This window comes from Chaetura pelagica, unplaced genomic scaffold (genome assembly GCF_000747805.2).
Source record: "Chaetura pelagica isolate M959 unplaced genomic scaffold, ChaPel_1.0 scaffold189, whole genome shotgun sequence".
Classification (NCBI taxonomy): domain Eukaryota; kingdom Metazoa; phylum Chordata; class Aves; order Apodiformes; family Apodidae; genus Chaetura; species Chaetura pelagica.
The window spans coordinates 3,609,150-3,632,639 of NW_009970716.1; the positions used below are offsets into that span (position 1 = coordinate 3,609,150).

General features: G+C 35.5%; 2 protein-coding genes across 4 annotated transcripts in view; both read right to left on the bottom strand.

Annotated features, from left to right (window-relative positions):
• Positions 1 to 333, bottom strand: part of WDR19 (WD repeat domain 19) — a 41,141-nt gene extending 40,808 nt beyond the window's left edge. The window contains exon 1 of the mRNA XM_010006155.1: positions 244 to 333. Within this exon, the coding sequence (XP_010004457.1) occupies positions 244 to 333 (90 nt within the window). The remainder of the gene's footprint in view (positions 1 to 243) is intronic.
• A 1,038-nt stretch (positions 334 to 1,371) lies between these two features.
• The window catches only part of KLHL5 (kelch-like family member 5), a 40,037-nt gene continuing 17,918 nt past the window's right edge, over positions 1,372 to 23,490 (bottom strand). For all 3 annotated transcript variants that reach the window (XM_010006117.1, XM_010006116.1, XM_010006115.1), the window contains 9 exons: positions 22,670 to 22,806; positions 22,014 to 22,210; positions 14,319 to 14,531; positions 10,327 to 10,513; positions 9,224 to 9,448; positions 8,768 to 8,930; positions 5,602 to 5,814; positions 3,152 to 3,323; positions 1,372 to 1,668 (listed from right to left, as the gene is read on the bottom strand). In XM_010006117.1, coding sequence (XP_010004419.1) covers positions 1,612 to 1,668; positions 3,152 to 3,323; positions 5,602 to 5,814; positions 8,768 to 8,930; positions 9,224 to 9,448; positions 10,327 to 10,513; positions 14,319 to 14,531; positions 22,014 to 22,210; positions 22,670 to 22,806 — 1,564 coding nt within the window. In that variant the 3' untranslated portion in view covers positions 1,372 to 1,611. The remainder of the gene's footprint in view (positions 1,669 to 3,151; positions 3,324 to 5,601; positions 5,815 to 8,767; positions 8,931 to 9,223; positions 9,449 to 10,326; positions 10,514 to 14,318; positions 14,532 to 22,013; positions 22,211 to 22,669; positions 22,807 to 23,490) is intronic.

Genomic DNA, 23,490 nt, shown 5'->3' on the forward strand with positions numbered 1-23,490 from the left:
CGCCCCTCCCGCGGCGGTGGCGCCGGGAGGTGCGGAGCGAGACGTGTGCGGCTGCGGAGAGGGGTGCACAGAGCGGAGAAGAGACACGCTGCGTTCAAGTCTGGTTGTATTCAACTGCGAACAGTGCTGGGTTCAGCACCAAGCTTCACTGCGCAGTAATTCCTTGTCAAACAATAAATAGTTCACCGAGAGCATTAACACATTTAAAATTACAGATGTACAAAGACTTTGGGTATCGGATACCTCAAACTTCAGCAACACATTCAATGAGCATTCAATGATCTTCCCCTTCTCCATCACAAACATACACGTTGGCTGCTGTTCCGAAAACATAAGGAACAAGGCACAGAAAAGCAAATACAAAAAGACTTTCTGAGAACATTCAGACCGTTCAAAGCAATTCTGTGTAACAGGGCTCAAGAAAGGCAAATTACAAAGTTTCTGAAAACACTAGATAACTAATAAGGAAACTTAATTTGATGTAATCCTGCAAGGTACAACGTAACTGCCCTGCAAGATGCTGAACACGCTTAAATAGTGCCAGTTAAGCACCTTGCAGGATCGGGCCCTTTACATTTTGAAGTAACCTTCCTGGAAAGACAGACAACTGTTTCATTTCATTTTACAAAATTATACCTTTCAAATTAGTGCAAAGCCTCATGTAAAAATGTAATTAGTCTAGATGTAATGGAATGCTTCAAAAATTCCCAAGTGCAAATATTAAACTTAAATGGGTTCACTTTTAATCACACTTCAGAATTCTTCCAGTAACTCACGCTTATAGATTTTCCCTTAAAAATAGCAAAAGTAAATATAAGAACCAAAGTAGAGAAAAAGCTATATATAATGTTCTGCATCTCACATATAAACTTTGAAAATTCAAAAAGTACACTGGATGTCAAAAATCTCCAGCAGAAATTATTAAATAGCAAATTTCTGTTAGCATAATAAGACAATATTTAAAGTAAGGCTTTGGTTAAATAAAAAGTTTGCTAAACTAGGAATGATGATAAAAGTGCAAAAGATTCACCAAATACACAACTTCATTTCCAAGGCAGGGATTACACCTGCCGTTACGATGGTTTGCATTGGTTTGTCAGCCTGCATTGTCATAACTCAGCTATCTATAGCAAACGTGTTCATCATAGGCAAATTAAATATATGGGGTCCAATCCTATAACTTGTTTTACCCAGAGATGGACTCAATTATATCAGTGGAAGTAAATCCATTTACAGCATCATCCTTCTGCATGTTTGGAGGATCCAGGCTCTGGATCTGTAAGATTTGATTATTATAGTGAGATCACTAGCGAGTTTAATAATTTCTTAGCACTTCCTAAACAGAAGTCCTTTGCTGGCCACTGGCTGGTTGCAGCTGATTTTCTTACAAAAAAGAATTCTTGTAACATATGGGTAACAAACATGATTTTTTACAAAAGTGCTGAATATTGGTCCGTAAGAACAACATATACTTGTTAGCTTGAGACCAAACACTTTGCCATCATAGATATCCTGCACCTTGTGTTTATTGGTGCACTGGTAGTTTGCTTGAGGAAAAAACAAATAATCTGAGTCCACAGAGGAGAATGTCACCTTCATAGAGAAAATAATTCACAGTTTTACAGTCACAACGCAGGCTCCAGCTCTTCCTAAGCACAATGGTGCAACCTGTTCAGCACAAAAAACACAACATAAAAAGCCTCAAAAACCAGAAACACAACAAAACATCCATGAGATAATGTAGTCAACTTGAAGGTTTTTTTTTTAACCCCTAAAACTGACGGTGTTTAGGTAATGCTTGTAGTAATAGAGGAACAACTGCAGCAGAGTAGCAGTTATCATTCACAGTGTGTTAAAATGATTTTTTAAAAATAGCAAATTGATTTAAAACTTGGATAAAAACTCACAGAGAATATGGGGTTTTATAAATATTATTTTTATAAACAAACAGAAAATGCCAAATACGACAGGGGCAACCTCTCCTTTTTACTTGAAAATTTGATAAAATCCTGTTAAGAGTTCTTGAAATGTAAATAAATTTCCCAGTGTCTAATCTTTTTTTGTAAACAGAAGATACTTCTGGCAAGATCCTTTTCTGGACTAGAAAAGAGAGGAAGGTAGTTTCTAACACTCATCATAGTTTCTAACACTCATTCTGTGCTGTATCTGTCACCCCTCTGTGCATGTAGATGCTTTAGGGTATCTCAAATGGCAGCAGATACCAAAGGAGAGCCCACCCAGGATGTCCTTGTGTGTGCTCTTTCCAGAGAGGCACATTCCTGGAGCTATAAAAAAAGTAAAACTAACCAAGCTTTGAATTGACAGTAATGGTTTCTGATAATGAAGATTTTTTTTTTTTTTTTTTTTTTTTTTTTGAGCTGGGTGAAGAGAAATGGGAAAAGGCTTCCTTAAAGCTGCACACATTCAGATCAGCAAGGGGTTAATTATGAAAAGATGACCAGAACCTTGAAGAAACTGATAAACTTGTGGGAGACACATTAGAGCTAAAACTAATATACATTTATAATGTATCTTCAGAATAGGAAGTGACGGAAACAGGACCCTTTATGACAGTTTGGGGAAAATGTCAATACCTTTATTAAATGGTCAAAGAAAATAGCTATACTCTTGCTAAAGAAAGGACAGTATATTATAACAGTTTATTAACAACTGTCTGCTCAAGATAAGTCATCTCAATGGGAAAAGGCTTCCTTAAAGCTGCACACATTCAGATCAGCAAGGGGTTAATTATGAAAAGATGACCAGAACCTTGAAGAAACTGATAAACTTGTGGGAGACACATTAGAGCTAAAACTAATATACATTTATAATGTATCTTCAGAATAGGAAGTGACGGAAACAGGACCCTTTATGACAGTTTGGGGAAAATGTCAATACCTTTATTAAATGGTCAAAGAAAATAGCTATACTCTTGCTAAAGAAAGGACAGTATATTATAACAGTTTATTAACAACTGTCTGCTCAAGATAAGTCATCTCAAGATGGCAGGCAAAGAAAAAGAAGGGTGACTTAAAACAGACTAATAAGAAAGTGCTTTTTAGAGAAGGAGTATTTGAATTCTTCTTGTAAAAAGAGGCACACTTGAAATAGCAAGATAAACAGTAGTGCATGGTCTGTTCAGAAACTATACCTGCATCCATTCATTTGTCTGGGGATCATAAGACTCCACTGTATTAAGGTATGTTTGACCATCGTATCCTCCAACAGCATACAGCTTGTCACCAAGAAGACAAACTCCCACTGCATCTCTGCTAATGCTCATAGAGGCCACAGCAGTCCACATATCTGTTTTCGGATCATACCTAAAAGATAATTTGTGTTATGCTCTAAAACTTGCCAAACAGAAAAAAGTGTACTGAAAATGATGCTCTCAAGATAGTAGAAAACAGGTATTATTAGGACAGCACAGATTTGGGTGTTAATTGCAAAGGACTCTTTCCTCCAAACACTCTTCAAAAACATTTATTTAGTCAGCTGGTAACACAATCACTACTAGTTACCTGTCTACTTTGTGCTGCTTTCCATACAGTAATACACACACTGACATGCAGCTGCTATCACTACTTTTCTTATTGTACCTCTAAACATACCACTCAAGAAACAGTTGTACTGCTACACTGCAGTGAGGCAGGCACTTGGTGTTAAGTGATAACTACTACATGTCAAAGCACATGCTGTTAAATTTGAGTGTGGTACTAAACAGAGTTACTTGCCATGAAGATTACCATTAAAAAAACCCCAACAAAACAAAACACAAAAACCCAGCAAAAAACAGTTTGAGAATTTTTTTTTGGAAATGCAAAACCATTAAGACAATTTATAGCACTTCTTAAATCTAGCTCCGTATCACCAAAAGTGTCAGCACAGTAAAAAACAGACAGTTAAATGAAAAACATCAAATGTGATTCTATAATAATATCAATATTCTTTACAAGTCAAACTGAGAATTATATAGGAGAGTTCATGTTGTTCTTATGTCAAGGAATATATTTTAACCTGACTGAAGGAGACAATGTTAAGATTACAGATGCTTACAGCAGAAGTGATATAATCACAATGCTCTGAAGGGCTCTAAAGAAATACATGAAGAAAACACATATTTAGCTAAGAGACCATCCTATGATCACACTTGCTAAAAGCAAGTTTGGAAGATACTAGTCTTACTCTGTTTGCATGAAAAGCATAGGTAAAATGAGCCTTAGCAATTTTACCTGCAGTTCTCTAGTCAAACTACTATAGAAATGCATGTCAACATGATCATAACATGAAAATACTCCCCGAAGCGTGTGCTGCAAACAGAAGTATAATGTAGAGAAAGAGGATGATTAGTGACCTACATACAAAATTTACTTTTCAGTGTAAGTTATTTTATAATTAATTTATAAGCCAATGTATTTATCTGGAAAAAATGACTGTTGTTGCAAAATGCAGTGGTAAACAAACAGTCAGAAGCTAAGAGTGGATTTATGAAACTTGTAATTTTCAAAGGAACCACTTCCATGAGATTGATGGTCCTCAACTTCCTCTCACTTAAAGAGCAAGGACAAAATGCATTACAAAATTATTTCTGCTTATTCAAGTAATATGTTCTGTAACTTTGTTTCAGAGAATATTGATGCAGAAAAATACAAGGGCCTATTGCTTTTGCTTGGGCTTCTAATTATCTGTGGTCCTCTAATAATTTGGTATTTCCTAAGATGTAGCTTCCTATCAGCAAACCTTTCTCGGGTCTTTTTAGTGCAACTTCCATATGTGTTCTGGGGTCTATCAGGGCACTGAAAAATTGAAAACTATATCTCTGTTTTGTGGTGGGATATTTTTGATTGTTTTGGTGGTTTGTTTTTTGGCTTTTTTTGGTGGAGAGCAAATGACATCTCCTAGCATAAAGAAATTTAGTAAAAGGAGAAGGTGGGTGATGAAGTATCACTGTAAATGTTGGAAGGTAACAGGAAAGAAGTTTTACAATTTGGGAGGGGGGGGAAAGAAAATTAAGGCTCATTTAAGCAATCCTCTAAATACCAGCAAAGACTTAATGCAGTGCATTATGAAGTATTTACTGGGATTTTAAATTATTTTATGGATAACATGTGCTTATGCAATTTATATTACAATCTTTCATTGACAACTTTATGTAAAGATGCCAAATTTGGAATGACTGAATTGCATGCCAGTTTCCCAGATACAAGAAAGAACAGGATAGTTAAGGATCCACAAACCATGACTGTTAACTTCTTTAAAAGCTGTAATATGAACTGATACATACTTCTCATGTGAAAGAGGTTCTACTCCCTTTTCAAAAGTATTAAATTCCAAGTTTTTCTAAGTAATCAATCATAATTCATTCAATGAGATTGTTAGAAAAAAAAATATCTCTAGATTAGGAAGAACTTGCTTTGTCTTGGCAACTTTTTGAATAATATATGACTACACAGTATATTTGTATACATAAATTTCCTCTACTCATGCTAAAAGTAACATGGCCATTTTATTTGGTTTCCACTTTCAGATCTTCCCATAAATCACTCTGCAGACTAGCACTACTAGAATTCCTAGCAGGATGTGCCCCCATCAGGATATTACCTTTCTACGCAGTCTGACAGCCTGGATGTTAAGTTTGATGCTGGGGCATCATGACCACCTATTGCATATAAGAAACCATTCCAGGTGGTTACACCTACACCACCTCTTCTTTTTGACATCTGAGCACAGAGGGTCCATTTGTTTGTATGAGGATCAAAGCACTCTACTGACTTCAGACAAGAACTTCCATCTCGACCACCAACTGCATAGAGCCTACAAAAAAAAATAAAATTGTCTGAACAAGACAAAATTTCCAGTGATGTGTGAAGGACTTCCAAGTTTGTAAAAGGGGAAGTTTAGGAAGAGACTTTCAATAGCATGTTCTGTTGTAAACACTCAAATAAGATTTTGCTCCAGTCTTTTCCAATTGTCATGGTCAACACCTAATAACAATATCTATGACACAACATTTATATTCTAACATATGCATATAGCTAGCATTTCCAAAATTACTTATGTGACCTGAAAGACAAAGGCCCATTTCTAGTATGGTCAGAGGGACAAACTCAGGAGTGGACCTATGTATGCAACAACTCTTCCTTGCCTCATTTTAGGCATTCAAGTACTTCTCGACATTGGTTTATGAACTACAGCGCTGCATCAAGTCCCTCATATCCACTAGGTGGCCTATTTTACTCATTCCTAAGAAAAAGTTTTCTAGCATTTGGTATTGACAAAGGATTTAAACTTCTTAGAAAGCCTAGAAGGAAAATATTGGTTTTAGGAGAACTCCATCACTGGTTAATCTTTAAAACTAATAAACCAATAAAACTTAAGAAAGAGTTTATGCGCAGAGTTTATGAGCAATCAATGTTTAGAAGCAGAAATAACTCAGCGCTATTATTTGGGAAGGTAGGAACACAAGCCATTCTAAAAAGAAAGAAATGCATCAGAGGCAAAGCCCAGTTTGAGAGATCCCCTGAAATATCATTAATGAAATCCCCTCATAGGCTAAAACACATTAGAGTATGGTTAAATAATAAACAGTAGATACTGTATATGGTAATAGTGTGAACAATTTAGGAGTTACTATTCAGGATTCTCTCAGTTTGGGAAATGCTGTTGTTTGTTTTTTTAAATATACTGACCAACAAACTTATATACAAACATCTTGTAAATATGATTGACCTAGTAGTTCTCAGTAATAATTTCAATATTCTTTAAAAAACCCCAAACATTTCCACGGACGTTTCCAGCTTAAGATCAGGAATGTACTGCAGGTTATTGAAAAATCCTGTTGCAGTTCCACAGAGTTCTTGACTAAAAATCAACCCATTATGCAAGGTATCTTTAAATTAAGGCCTCCACCCTACCTTCCACAAAACATGACAGAGTTTCGATCGCTTATGCAGTGATTTCACATTTTGGACATGGAGGAATTCTATTAAATTCTCTGTATGAAGGTTTTGAGCAAACCAGCTGAAATATATCAAGTTACAGATAGGTATTACTAGAAAATGCAGAAGTTGCTGCTCCCTCAGTTGAAACACTGCATGCACATTTAAGCTAAAAAGCTACAGGCATCTAGTGTTGCTGCCTACATTAAGAATCTAGGGAATGTTCCATAATAATAGAGAAATGTAAGGCTATAGCTTTTCACCACATCTGGGACCTTCTGCTGAACATATAGGAAACCTCAGACCTAACTTCGGCATCCAAGACTGCAGTTCCAAGGCAGCCCAAGGCACATTGCTTACTGGTTGTTCCCTCAGCCTCTCCTCACAGGACTTGTTCTCTAGACCCTTCACCAGCTTGGTTGCTCTCCACTCCAGCACCTCAATGTCCTTCTTATAGTGAGGAACCCAGAACTGAACACAGTACTTGAGGTGGCCTCATTAGTGCTGAGTATGGGGGGACAATCACTTCCCTACTCCTGCTGGCTATTCGTGAGACAGCTTAGAAGGTATCTTCAACCACCTAATGGGAGGTTGTATAGAAGACATATAATTCTAAGAGATTTTCAGTGAAAAGGAGGAAGAGCAAGAGACAAGTTCAAACATGAGAAATTTCAATTGGATATTAGAAGAAAAAGGTTCAGTATAACAGTTACCTCAAAGTCAACTTTGAAACCAGATTGATTTTAAGGTTGGCCCTGCTTTGAGTTGGTATTGGATCAGATGACTCCAGAGGTCTCTTCCAATCCAAATTATTCTACAAATTCTGTGATTCTAGCTGATCTTTATTTTCTTAATAAATTGACACAAATACCACTTGTATTTTGGGATGCTATAGAAAAATTACACTTAGTTCAAAACAAAACTATGAAAATCACTGAAATTCTAGGAATCATGGCTTACAAATAAAGACTGAAGGAACTTAAGTTATTCAGTCCTGATGACAGAATACTGAGGGGACACTTGTCTTTAAATACAAAAGGCTGTTGCAAATAGGAAAGAAAACATGCATTTGCCATGCTCATTTGTGATAGTACAAGTAGTAATAATATAAATCAGCAAAAGGTATTTAAGACTTGATAGAAGGAGAACTTCACAGATGTATTAGTAGTTAAGCAGACAACTTAGGAAAGTTATGGAAGCTTTACCACTGGAGGTTAAGAACAAGATCAGTCTGGCTATGAATGTTTTAGATAGAATTGATTCAGCTTTGGGCTAGGAAAATGGATTAGGGAACTCCTTGAGGCCACTTCAAGCCATTTTCTGTGACTGCAACATAAAATGATCTAGTTGTCTGAATATGCTTTGTATTAGGAATTAGGTATATTTTCACTGAAAAACAGCTGTAGAAATTTCAGATACCACTCCAGATTTGATTCATTTTGACAGAGCTTACTGTTCTGAGTTAATGTAATATGAGTACTCCTCCATGGCTTTATAGTAATTCTGGAAGCTGATAATTTAAACCATCACAGTAAGAGGAAATCACCGGAGTCTACGTGAAAGGAAACAACCATTAGTTCCTTCTTGTATTAAGGAGGTAGTAAGTACTTGTTGGGCCATAGAGATTATGTCTCTTAAGTGATACTGAGAGGCACTGTGATGCTATGGGGAAGCTTGCTTGACTCAACACAAAATCTTTTCTGTGAAGAAATTTGGTTCTTAATGCTATCAACAGGTATCTATCAAGATAAATTATTAATAGTCATTTAGGATGGTCCTGTAATTACTTTAAAATAATTAGATAGAAAACGGAAGTTGCCTTCACATACTTTCCATTTAATATTGCTACACCAACAGTGCTCCTTGGAGTTGACATACTAGCTACAAAGTTCCACTGACGAGCCTGTGGATCCCATCTTTCTACTGTATTCAGGTAGCTCCAGCCATCATGTCCTCCTACTGCATACATGGGACCTTCCAATACAGCTACTCCTAAAAAAACAGGTATGAAAACAAATCATTTCTGGATAAGGGGAAAAAAACCCAAACATTTTCCTAGTGACAGTCTAGTGTGCAGCACAAAATACTTGAAAACAAGCAAAAAGAAATTTTCTCTTGGGAGGCAATGCTGGATATAATCTGAAGCAGAAAAAACATTCAGTAAGAAGTTGGTATTAAAACAAAGTTTTCACACCCCTAAACTTAATTTTCAAATGTTTTTGACCAATCCTAAACCAGGTAGCCTTTTAAAATGATGCATTTAGCCTTTACAGAACTCTACATACCAAGACCATGACGATGAGTGGACATAGGTGGCATTACACTCCAGGTTTTTGTTCTAGGGTTGTAACACTCAACAGTATTCAATGTTTTCAGTCCATCTCTGCCACCAACAACATACAATTTATCATCTAAAACTGCAACTCCAAACTGTAATCTTCGTCCATTCATGTTTGCAACAGGAGTCCACATGTTGGTACGAAGTTCATACTTTTCAATACTCGTAGCTCCTGAATGACAATATATGCAAGTTAAAAAAGAAAAAAAATCTGAATTATGAGGATAGTTTGTATTTTGGCAATATGCTGATCACACAAGACAGCATGACATCCTGCAGCATGCTCTTAATCCTATTTATACAAATACTCTTTTTTTACTTCCTCAGTAATTAACTGCATCATTTGAAGGAGGATTTTCTCAGTGCTTTTCAAGACAAAAAGCATGATTCCTAACTGCTTTGCAGAATCAAGTTTTAGAAATACAAATGTTAGGAATATAAAACAACCCATGTGAAATGCAAGTATATATTGAAGTTTACTGTTTTGCAATATTAGAAAAAAGTCTGAAGCTATGTGACATGAAGTACTAAAAGTGCTAACTTTCAAGCAAGTGAAAGAAACACTCTGCCATAATTTTTCTAACTTGCCAGATTCCTGCTAAGCACCATGGAACAGCATGGAAGTGTCTATAAAAAAAGAAAGTCCAAGTAGCTCTGATTGAACTGTTCACCAGTGAAAAAGCTTTTTTTTTTTTTTTTTTTTAAATGCATGTGCAGGTCCTTTCTGTAATTTCTTCCTTTTCCAAATTACTTCCCATTCAAGTAAATAAAGATTAGTTTTCACTTAATTCAGTATTTCACTACTCAAAAAACAGATAGTCTCTTGATAACTTCAAATCAATCATAACTCCAGTTTCCTGAATGTTTACAATATTATCAAAGGTTCATAGGCTTTTTAACCCTAAGAAACCATGTACATTAAAGATGTTTCATGTTCTGTGCTGCAGAATATTTGAATTTTAGAATTAACGTGTTGTACAAACATCGATCAAACATTCTTTTTAAAAGAACCAAAACCGTTCAGCCAGTAATCATTATATAAGCAAATACCTTTTGTTGCATCCATTCCTCCAACAGCAAACAATACACCCACTGTAGATTTTCTAGGTTTGGTGCGAGGACTTTGCAACATAGGTCGTCTCTCTGGCAACAGATGGTACTTCATTGCTTCCATAATGAGTTTTTGACATTCAATGTCATCCCTGAAGAGTGCATTATTTTCCATATCTGCCAGAAACTGTGAAAAAGAAAATTAAACAAGCTGCATTGCCATAAATCACATGAAGAATAAAGATAAGAGTACAAGATAACATTTTATCTGAAGGCTTTTACTGCCCCGATTTAATATCATATATAAAATAGATACCTAAAAAGATATGAAAAAAGACTACAGTAAAGATAAACTTGTAATAAACAAAACATTTACATTTTAAGCCATTAAAAAAAAAACAAACAAAGAAAAAAGAAAAGGCCATCTGATCTTAATTCCTAATGGATGATTTAAGTTTAATGGTCCAAAGGAAGAAAACAAAATCTCCTAAGATTCCAGTGCCCCTACAAGTTTCTTCAAGGAAATGGAATCAGGCTCTGAGTATGTCAGTCAGTTTAACATCACACTTTTAACTCCCAAATCCATCTAATCAAGAGCTCTGTAAAAGCTGCTTCAGTCACAGGCTGAATATTTAAATATCTGTTCTATTCCTCACTCTGACAGTGACCCAAATCACAGTATATAAATTAATACAAACCTTTGCTAAAAATTTTAATATCAAGGATGCAAGCAAATTTCACAAGTGTAAAATTTTAAATGTGGCTTAAATAAAATCAAATAAAGACTACTAATAATTTTTTAAAGTTGAAAGACCCTGGTCTTTAAACTCTTAAAGTCTTTTGCACTTCATGTTGGTCAGACTGCAGAAAAAATATATGAGTAGGTTGAGTGTCCCAACTGTAATTATTAGAAGTGTAGACAACTGGCATGTTTTTGAGCTGCAACACAAAGCCTGAGTAACAGAAAAAAGCAAGTGAAGTGCCCCACTGGGACTTGGACAGTTGCCAGAACAATAAGAAAAAGGCAAATGTCTCTGAACTGTCATCACAAAATCTGCACACGTTGTGAATATCAGAAATGTGCGTTCACAAACCAGGATGAGACGTTGTTGAGATGTTAAGAGCCAACCAATAACAAGTATAAAATTGCTGTGAAATTAGTAATCCAGAGTACTAATGGGATGCTTTATGAAATAGTTGTGCATAATACAGTGTGCATATCCCTGGCTTAAAGCAGCCTTAGGGCTGCAAAGTGGCAAGTATGACATCCATGGGTCCAGAAGAGATACAGGTAAGTACAGGCTGCTAAACCTGAACATCTCTCTATCAGAGAAATCAACAGAAACTACGACAGAAAACATAATTTTAAAACAACAACAAACAAACAAACAAAACCAACAGCAACAAAAAAAAAAGCCACCACCACCACCATTTCAAAGACCTTCCCTAGCAAATTTTCAGAAAACTCAGCCTGACTTTTGCAGTATTTCTCTAACTGACTGATGTTCTGATTCTATTTTAAAAAGCAGATTAAAATGTTCTCATGTAAATTAGCAGAGGAACTAACTTTTTATTCTTTATTTTCAGCACATCCCATTGTTTCTTCTCTTGAGCCAAAGCACCACTTACCACATATATCACTTGACAGGGACACTTTGTGATTACAAAACAGTAAACTGAAAGCTGTCTTTTAATTGCCAGCATGCAATACTATAAAATTGCACAGTTAAAGAAAAAAATATCTATTAATTATTACTGTCCTAAATTGGACATTGTCGTAGTTGCATACATTAAAATTAAGGCTTGTACACAACAGACAAGCAGAATTTAATATTTACAGCAACTCTTATGTGTGTATATATGAGTACTTCAACAGCAGGATTCCACCTATATTTTCTCCAGTTTCTAACACTCCTCAACCTGTAAAGAAGTTCTTATAGAATGGAGTCTCAATCTCTCAAAGCAGCTTCATTTCTGGTAAAAAGAAATGCAATCTAAGATTGCTTTGGTACCCCAAAGAACCTACTGGCTCCTGAAACTAAATCTACTGTACTACAATTTTTTTGGTAAATATTCTTCACTCAAGTAACTTGGAATGGGTTTACTTAAATGAAAGTAATTTTTTTCCAAGCCTCTTGTACTAAAAGCATTTGTAATGCAGCTATAAACTGTGTGTTAGCATGAAAATACAGTAATTGGAAACCTGATGAAGATAAAGATAGTGCAGTTGCTTTAGAGAAAGAAAGTTCAGATACTTAAGTAATAAGGATTTCTGTCAAAAAGGAAGCGGAACCATCTTGTAACTCTGTAATTGCTTAATAATATTTTTCATTATTTATCAGTTAGAATACTTGCTACCTTACAGCTTAAGAGGCTGACAAATATTATCTTCAGCCTTTTTAAGAACAAAAAGTGACTTACAAATATTTAGGACACTCCTTGCATTAACCAAAGAGATGACAGAATGCTATGTCCAAAGAGATGCATAAAACCAGAACTAATAAAACTGACAATTCATAACAATTTTTTTTGCTTCCAATGGTACAGTTTCACGGTATTTCCCAATTTTTTTTTCAAGTCTGAATCTAATCTTTGCATCTCTGCTTGCAATGTTCTTGATTTCAGCAAGTTGTTCAGTTTTCTAGTTTAATTTATTTCAAATAGCTTTAACCCTTCAACCATAAAATTAGAAACCTTTTCATTATATTATGTTTCCTGTAAGTGGCCTAATGTAGTGTGATTATATAGCAAAACATGATTCTTAAAATGTTAAGACTGTTTTGGGCACTTCAAACCAATTACTCAATGTACTAATTGTTGCCATATTCAAATCCCCTCTTTAACATTTTAATTTGCTAGATTAATAATAAAAAGGCAATAGAAAAACATTGTGTTAGTAATATAAGTGTATATTTGTAGAAGACAGGAAAAATTAAAGATAAAATAGTAAGTGAGAGATGATACTGCTTTTGTGTTTCATTCTCCCATTTTCCTAATCAGTTAGAGTGGACAATTTTATTTCAGCACATATCTCTGGGATCAATTATGTATTTTCTGTTTCTAAAGATGTTCCAGTTGCATTCAATTAAGTAAAAGGAATACAGCAGTGGCTACTTAGTTATCAACTAATTAAATGCTCAACAAAAGAACTATTTCCTCCAGGTCAGTTGGCTTACACTTTATTATGTTTCTAGAAAAATTACAAAGTCAAGGCCACAACCTTATCAATGTCTGTAAATATATAAATAGTGGGTGTAAGGAGGATGGAGCCAGACTCTTTTCAGTAGTGCCCTGTGACAGGACAAGAGGCAGTGGGCACAAGCTGCAACATAGGAAGTTCCATCTAGACATGAGGAAAAACTTATTTAGTGTGGGGGTGACAAAGCACTGAAACAGGCTACCCAGGGAAGTTGTGGAGTCCCCTTCTTTGGAGATATTCAAGACCTGTCTGGATGCAGACCTGAGTGATGTGCTCTAGGGGATCCCGCTTTAGTGGGAGAGCTGGACTGGAAGTCCCTTCCAACTTTAATGGTTCTGTGATTCTGTATGCTATGAGATGAGTACAATGCTACACATGACATTAACATGAAAAGTCATTCCTACAGGAATGGAAAAACCATCATTCACAACTATTTAAACAATCTGAGCTCAAGTTTTCCTTAGCATGGCAGGTAGATGTCCAAGAAGGAGAAAAAGGATTGATTGGAAAAAAAAAATTACCAAAGATGGTTTATCAAGAGTTAATAGAAGATAAATCACTCTACATAATTGATTCAAATTGTATTTCTTAAATCTCAAGGGTAGCTATAATTATATGAAGGAAATGTAATGATCCAAATAAACTGTGTAAGTTCCATAAAGAAGACATTTAAAAAGGACACACCTTCTAGTGGCAAACATGTCCTTGATAAACAATTTTCTAGGAAATAGTGCTGTAGACATGAAGCCCATTGTAAGCATGGTATAAACTAGAAAGGAACTGAAAATTTTACTTGTGGAGCAAGAAGAGGCAGTCTAATGTAAGCCAGGAGTTTACTGAGGTCTTTCCTTCTCTGTTCCAAGTCATGTCGAACCCATGTAAGTAGTGCATTCAGTATAGTTTCTTCATTAGGAATATTCATGTCATCACTTGCTAAAAGCTTTGCAATTTCAGTGGCTGGCAACAACAGAAATTCCTGGTTTCTAATTACTTCCATGAAGTTTTCCTGAAAAAGAAAATTATTTTTAATACAGGTAACATCATACTTTGAAGACATTTCATGGAACTCCTACTGTATCTTCCCCTCTTTTCCCTCCCTTCACGCCATCTCTCAGTTGTGCCAGTACGTACCACTGGAGAACTGACCTGGGAGGCAAAAAGAAGTAAAACAAAAATGTATTGAGTTATTTTGACATCACATCATTTCCCCAAATCTCTCTTTCAGTCCCACAGACAGATGTGTTGATACAACTATGGGGGAAGTGTATGGACAGAAACAAGCAATGGGTTGTGGCAGATACTATCTTGGTTCTGCAAATTGAAGAAATACTTTCTGAAGTCTAGTTTAAAAAACATAAAAGGCGCAGTTTGTTCCCATTGACAGTACAGAATACAACATAAGATGCTCTGTGAAGCAAATAGCACAACATTCCACAGTTACTGGGCACATCTAACTGTTGTCATTACTGCTAGATTAAACTACAGCAGTAAGATTTCAAAGGAAATAAACAATACTAACAATTTTATTGTTTATTTTAAATGGATCATATAGTGTTTATTTTGCTATTTTCTAAGTTTTATACAGCTGATCTGATTGACTGGGGAACAAAAGATACAAAGAATCCACAATACTGTACATGCTTTGCTTTATTAACAATATTTACTTTAATAGGACTCAATTTTCTAACTTTCATCCTGTCATTTCCAGCAATAAATCTTGACTTTGAAATAGGAAAGTCACAATATGTAACATTTCCAACATTGATATCTTATTAATTCATAATACTAGAACTTGCAGAATATTCTGTAAGGATTCTCATGAACTTAGGCAGAAATAGCAGAAAAGCATGTAGAAATACAATCAGCATTATGATCTTACAGTGAGAAATCTGAATGCAATAGAAGAGGGTGAGATCAAGTCTATCCTCCTTCCCCATACACCTTTTACAAGGCAACAAAGTAAAAGCAGTCTGTGATCACAACATGTTCTTGTATTTTGTTAGCTCAAAACCCAGCTAGCCTCATACTCCAAACTGAGAGTAACTTCCTGGTGAGAACATAGTATTACAATCAATTTACTAATTGCACTGTTGATTGCTAGATAGCTAGCCTACAGGATGCTGGTTTTGCTCCGCCATCACATGTAACTCCAAAACACTTGGACGATAAAGTGCATTAGGTCCACAAATAGGGAAAGGTAACTGGGCTTACTATCAATATTAGACTTACTTAGCACCTTGTGTCATGATTTCAGAAGAACTGCATGCTAATGGAAAAAACTCTAGATTAGAAGCACACATGTTGGAAAAAAAAAAATAGGATTTCTAGGTCAAAAAAACGGAGAGAAACTTGGGAGCAGCAGTAGGACCTGCACTTCAAAACAAGCACAAATTTTGCATAATAAATGGCAACAAAAACATACAGTACAGTTTGGCATTATATATGCAAAGGACATCATGACAACAAAGCAAAAAATGTAACACTTCCTCCTTTTTATTGCTTAGTCTAATCCTTTCAAACTGCACCTCAGTACTCCAAAAATATTAACTAATTAAAGAATGTTGAGCAAAGAGGAAAAAAATAATAAGGAGTAAACCAGTCCACCTTACAGGAAAGCCACACATATGTAAGATAGCTACCAGATGTCTAAGGGAAAAGATCGAAGTGGTTCCTCTCCACAGGAAACTCTGATGTTGAAATTAGAAAAAGAATTGAAAAATGTTATCTGTGCACGTAGCTGCATTCCTGGATAGAATTTGGAAAGGAAAATGTTACATTTAATATCTGAAAAGCTTTCCTATGAGAGAGATCCAATTGACTACACAAAAGCCATGCTTCCAAGTGTAAACTGTAGCACATTAGAAGGGAGATAGAACTGTGTTTTCCTCTTTAATTGGTTTAATTCTGTATTACAGGATGAAAGTTAAGGAAATGAGCAAATACAAGAACTAAAACAATAAAAAGACTGTACCAATATTCTGTAGTACAACACATGCAGTGTTATTTATTTTGCTCTAATATCTAATGCTTGGGAGTAAAACTTAAAAGCTGAAAACAATCAAAATTACTTCCAGAGTTTAAATATGCAGTTCACAGAAATTCAGGTTCCACTGAGTCAATTTTTTCCACTGCTGTTTTTTTGTTGATTCTCTGTCCTAGAGAGTGTGTAAGCTGGAGCTGTGTTTTTAGCTTTGCTGAATAAACAGGCAGTGAGCAATGACAAAGAGAAAATCCAACACTTACTACCTTAAACCTTCCATATTGTCTATGTGGATCACAGGAGGAGGAAGGGGAAAGCACCTGCATAGAAAGTTTCCTTTGTCTCTGAAGGCAACAAGCTGATCTTGTGTAAGTCAGTCAGGGATCCTCTGTGGAAAGTTTTTTTCCAACTGCATTTCATCACTTCAACTGCTGTTGTGTTTTAAAAGCCTGATTTTCCTTCTTGTTGCTTGCAGACAATTACTTTCTGATGGGAACAAGTTCAACTTCCTCTTGCTCCCATTCTATTTTTAAAGCAGAGACTTCTTTTGAGCACAGTATCAAAGCATTCCACTGGGAATACAGCCACTCTTTGGCCTATGTCTGGGGTTTTTTATAATCAGAATCTGACAGTTCCTCTTCCTCTACAGACAGAGATTCTGAAGACAAAAAGAAGGAGCCAGTGTATCTCCTAGCATTCTTAAACTCCTCATTAGCCTTTTCTTTCCTTCTTCTTGTGGGAACTCTCTGTGGAAGAACAGGATATTTCAGAGAACAAATGGTCTGCAGTTTCAGTCTCCTGCTTTCTGGTTCTTAAAGTAAAAAATGTTTCCCACCCCCAAAATTAGCTCCTCAAAAAGCTTGGAAAATTTATCAAATGAGAAGCCTGAGGTTTGTGTGTTAGCTAAAACAAGGGCATTGCAGTCCCTATGCTCAATGCTGTGCATTGCTCACTCACATCGTAACCTTATATTCACCCTTCAGCAACACAAGAGAATACTACTCATATTCTTAACCACATCTCTGCCTTGGTCTTGATACAGAGCAAAAAATATTAGGAGCACATAAAAGATCATGTGTCATGATACTTATTTCCAAGTGGTATTTAATCCCCATAGTGGGATCCAGCGAGATGGTTCATCTCCCTCTATACTGTGTCAGAAGAGCATCAGAACACCTGCAGGCTGAGAAGGATAGTACTCTTGAGTTGGCCAGAGAGACAGCTTGTTAATCACAGTTTAAACTCTGAACCTGGGCAGCCAAGAAGCGAGAGGTGCTTGACTCAGAGGATCTGAATGAGAACAAACAGGGCATGTAATTTTTTTCTACTGGCTGCTTTAGTGAGCTGGTCAACAGAGGTATAAATCCACTAAGAACTGAGTGAACCTTACTTCCTTGTAAACTACAAATAGACAGATGTCAGAATGCATCTTCTTTATTTCTAGTCTGCTTGGACTGCTGCATTAATTGATGAACCAGTGTAATGCTTCAGTGTGCCCAGAATTTGTTTAGAGTACAACTGTTGTAATTTGACTCCTCACTGAACAGCTTCTGGATTCCAAAACAGGCTGGGCAGCATATAGAAACCTATTCAGTCTCACCAAGGTGATACCAATCTATTGTGCAAGGAAAAAGTTAGGGAACTTGAATGACAGAAGTATCTTGGGTTTTCATAAGTAAAAATAAGTGATTGAGTACTTTCCAAGTCAGATGATTACTGAGCAGGATATTTTGCACTACAAATTCAGGTGCAAGACTATAAAATCCTTGCTTTAGGCACCAACACAATCTTAGTGTCTGGCCTCTTTTGGACAAAAAAATACTGTCAGTTCCCTCCTATTCATGCATCTCCCTGCCAAAGGAACAAGATGTCCTAGCTGTTGCAAGAAAAACGACAAATTACAACTCAGATTCCACCTTCCAAATAATAAACTCCATATTGCACTGATTTTTTGTTACTCATCTCCTGCCTTACAGAAGAAAGCAAGTTAAACATCACACATGTATTCTGCAAAATTTCTAGCTTGCCCTCGGTCTGTTATTCTATCTTCTCTAAGTTTTTCTTCTTATAAACATCCATTGGCTGTGTTCAGAAATCATGGCAACTCCAAAATAACTTTATCTGATTCTTGAAACATCACTGCTCACATACTTCTGAAGACTTTTTATGACAATCAAAATAGCTTTTCACTCTGCTTTAAGCATGGAAAGCTGAGCAACAAAGATTTACCAAGCTATGTACACAGGGACTGACTCAGGCACTATCACATATACTACTTAGAATGTCTGCTTTCTCTTTTTTGGTTGTAATTAACAAAGTTAAAATTGGCCATTGAAAAAGCTATTGACACTTGCATAAGAACACCTTGCTACTCACCATAGATCTTTAATGTTCTGGAAATAACAAAAACTAACTTTTCCTCTGAAAGTAGTAACTTCCCTTTGCTTTACTTTTTTATTTTTTGTAGAACAGGAGCTATTAGTTTTCATTCAAGGTACACTACCAACCGTTTCAAACAAACAAGATGACAAAAGGGGTGTTTCTTTTGACTTTGTGAAGACAGCAAGAAAAATGCATAGAAGGCATTTTCTGCAAAAAGGAATGAATTTAAGTGAACAGATACACCACTGACCAGCCTAATAAAATTAGTAAATTTATAAACTACAGCAAAACAGGATAACCTTTGTACAAAAAACACCTTTACCCAGATACATCTCCAAGGCAGTATTTTAGAACACTGATGCATAAAAATCAGAGTTGCTCTTTATACAGCATTAAATCCACTACTAATCAGTTTATTTCATGTTTCATTTAACACATCCTGAAGATTTTTCAAGCTTTAGTTTGCAATGTCAAAAATGTATTTGTTTTGATGATAACCCTAAAAATTATTCTTCTCTGAAAAAAACAACTTACCAACTGTCAACACAGTAAGCAGTGAAGTAACTCAACACTTAAGTCCTTTTAGCCTAACATACATTTACATCTTGAATACGAAGTGTAGCATTCAAAGCCTTCTTTTTTTTTTTTATTGCATTGTATTATGCAATTCAAATCATGCCATAAAATGGAGCTAATGGTTTCCAATGACAGGGGTGAACATTATCAGACAGAGCAGGCCTATTACCAGAGTTAGGCCTACCGGGATAACTCATTTATTGGTCATTCAGTTTAACCAAATGCTCATTTCACCTGAATTTCTAGTCTTCATGTAAAAACCTATTTTAGTGAAGCAGGTAAGTTGTTTATCAAATTATAGCACGTATCACAAAAATCTTTAAAACTGAGTTGTTTCAATTGCAGAAAAACAGTTACACAGCAATCTGATTTTTTTCTGCCAAAGGAAAAGAAAAATTAATAGAAAATAACTTCCATAGAATAAGATTCAAGTAGATTATATTATTATCTTCTACTTCAAGTGCTTTAGAAGAACCAAAATTACATGGAAACACCAGAAGTGTAAACTATACTCAGTGGAATACCCCTTTGTTCTCTGCTGCCCATGGCAGCATAAATATAATTTATTGTTTTAACAAACAGAATTTCCAGATACTACAGGTGTGCTTAACCCTTGTGCTCTAATACTTCTTAATGGAAAGAGCATCAAGTGGCTAGTACTTGCTACTGTTGAACACTTTCTATTTTCAAACTGCTTTTAAGCATATTAAATTACTTGGGGATTTATTTTAATTGAAGATTCAAATGGACTATACATTTCTATGCAGTTTCCATAGCAACATTTATTTCAAACTAAAGAAGGTACTTCTCTATTACTCATTATTACTAAAATTCAATTTCATGTCTCTGTTGGAACTAAACAACATTAAAAGAGGCATTCGGAAGAATCCATCTAGCACAACTAATTAGTTTTCAAAATAGCTTTTTAAAATCCACCTAATTTAAATTTCATCCATATCGGAGCCTTAAAAGCAACAATTTTGCCACTGAAATAAACAATGGCCAAAAGGCACACAACTATTTTTCCTGTGGTCTGAACAAGAAAAGGTAGGTGCTGTAAAAGAATGGCTTTTAGAAAGTTCACAGTCTCTTTCTGACATAAGTCATGAACTGCCGGTCAAAATAGTAAGACTATAATCCCTAACATTCATCTTTAAAGATGCCTTAATCTTATTCCTGTTCTGATCTTGGCAGTCTACTTACAAGGGACATGCCACAATACCACACACCAATATACACTTATTCTGAAAAAGAACAAATAGGTCAGAACAGGGAGGTTGTCTTTTTGCTTGCTTTTTGTATTGCTGTCTTCTTTAACATTAACTCTAATATTCCTCAAAGGAATAAGCTACATTTATTGTTACTGTTTCATCTGTCTACCTTATTGCAGTTTCATTTTTGTTTGAGCAATAATGAAGATCAAGAATAGAAACATATAAGCTACAATCTGCACACTATTTTCTTGACCTGTTTTGGTAAATTTCAGTGTGTACATGATTTAAATACAACAGAGATTCACTCACTGAGGAAGAACATGGTATCATACAAAAAAAGAGCTAAGTTATTTTACATCAAGAAGAAATAATTTTAATAAAAATAATTTTTAAACCAGCAAAAACTAAGGTGGCAAGAGGAAAAGCCATGGATCTAATACTATTTACAGGACAGAAATTACACCTCTTGGATCTAAGCCAATATCTTAATGGCAATGCAGTGACACGCCACACAAGCAAATTAAGTATTATCTTCATTCCCACATCTCTTACGCAGTATCCACATGCCCTCATTTAGGTCCCAGGAGCTTACAAGGTCCCTAATTCAGGTTCCAAGAGTAAAATTTCACCAAGAGAGAAAAACACCTCTCAAAACTGCAAAGAACAGATAACCTGCCTTGCCTTAGAGATAATTCTCCTTCTTTCTTCTGCTGGTAACATTACTACAGTATGCTTGTGAGAAGGAAAAGAAAAACACTTTATACTAAAAGAAAAGGATGACCATTAAGGAAGTTTAATTAAGGTGGCAGGTCAGTCTTTCTATAAATTAACTTTGAAAATATAATTAGCAAATTTGTATTTAGTCACATGTTGTCTAGTTGAAGATTTAATTGTTTGATGCTATCCTGACATCTTATTACTAAGAAATGCCCACATTCATACCCCAAGTATAACTTAGAAGCCGATTACTCCAGCTCATTGTAAAACAAGAATTCTACATTTTTGTTTAATAATGGGCTACTTTGGACTCGATTGTGGCAGCTTGCCCACTGTTAAGTTTGACTGGCAGAAGTAAGAACAAACTTTTGAGTTATTTTATAAAATGTGAATTACACAACCCCATTACTGTTACAGGGAACCATTAATGCTTGCCTATTTCCTTCCAACCCTAAACCAGCAACTTTATTTTGCCATTTCTCATAACGGGAACACACGTGCATTCTTGTCAGAAAGATGATCAAGGCTTTCTGGGGGAAAAACATCAGCATTTTATTCAGGAAACCACCTGTATTTTCTTCACTAAATAAAGTGAATGATACTTAAAGTAACAGCATACCATAGTGTAATTGTGAGCCACCTTGTGCAAGTCAGTGCAACCCTGCGCATCAGCGAAAGATCGGATTCCAAGGCAATTGGAGGGGTGAAGCTGCTTCATTAGGAATTTACAGCAGGCTTCTACAACCTGAGAGAGCTGAAGAAGACAAGCTGTAGACAACAGGCACTCAATGTTATCTTCTTTTAATTCAAGGCGACCTAGTAACATTAAAAAGATCACATGAGTTTGCCCTTATAATCTGTTGAATTCCCTAAAAACTCAGAGAAAACAGAATTATTTACAGATTATATGGCAGAATATAAAGCTCAGCAAACATCAGCCTCAGCAATAGATAGACAGTTTTTCAAAAATCAGTACCAGTAATGAACTAAGGAAAGGGAATTCTAGAAAAGTCCTTTTTTTTTTTTTTTTGGTCAGTCATGATACATTAAAAATACTCACCCGATTTGTTAACTAACTGGATATAGTATTATCAAAGAAACTATATCATACCAGGCTGCCTAAGGTAATGGCAATAATGATTTTTATTTATTTATTTATAATGAATTAATAATGCAAATAATAATTTCTAAAGATCATTTGAAATCTAGTAATGTAATATAATGCTCACAGGAAGACAATTCATTAGATAAAATTCCTATTTTCATTCTCTTTACCTGTATATGCATATTGAACCAGAGCCCACAATGCATTTGGCTCCACGCCTTCCATCTTGATTTCCTCCTGTCTTGCTTCCCTTACATCATTAGTGAACATTGCTGCAAAGTAGTCCGAAACAGAGGAGAGAACCAATCTGAGTACATCGTACAGGAGAAAAGGAGAGAGACAAAGAGGAAAAGAAAAAAAACTTATATCAATCTGATGTCTGTTGATTTATGATTCATTACTTTCCCCTTTGAAGAAACACTACTGAGAAAAGTATTTTGAAATTGACAAACTACTCCATGCTCTAGTTCCTCTTGATGAACAGTGCAGCACTATTACTGAATCTGCATTTACTACTCAAGTAAATTAACTACCTTTTCAAAGCTCAATGACTTTTAATAGCCAGCACAGAAACAACCTGCAAAGAACAAATGAATTTGCAATGGAATATAAATATACAGTATGTAAAAAAAGAAAATTGATTTCTCGAGGTCCCTTCCAGCCCCTAAGATTCTATGATTCTATGATTTATGTGTGTTTCTTTTTTAAACATGAAGTAATTACTTACGAGCCTTTTTCAAAGTGCTTTAATTTGCTTTTACTCTTGGGGCACACATTTGCATTAATTTACTAACACTGATAACAGAACTAGGCACAATAAATATGGAGGTGGCACAGGGTGATAATTTATGGATGTGTATTTAACCTTTTGTAAACAATTCTGAGTATTTTAAGATACTGAGGAAGTATGTCAGAGCACTACAGACATTTCTTGGGATTACTTGGGGTAAAACTGAGTGCATATAACAATGGCACTTCACAAAATGTGCAA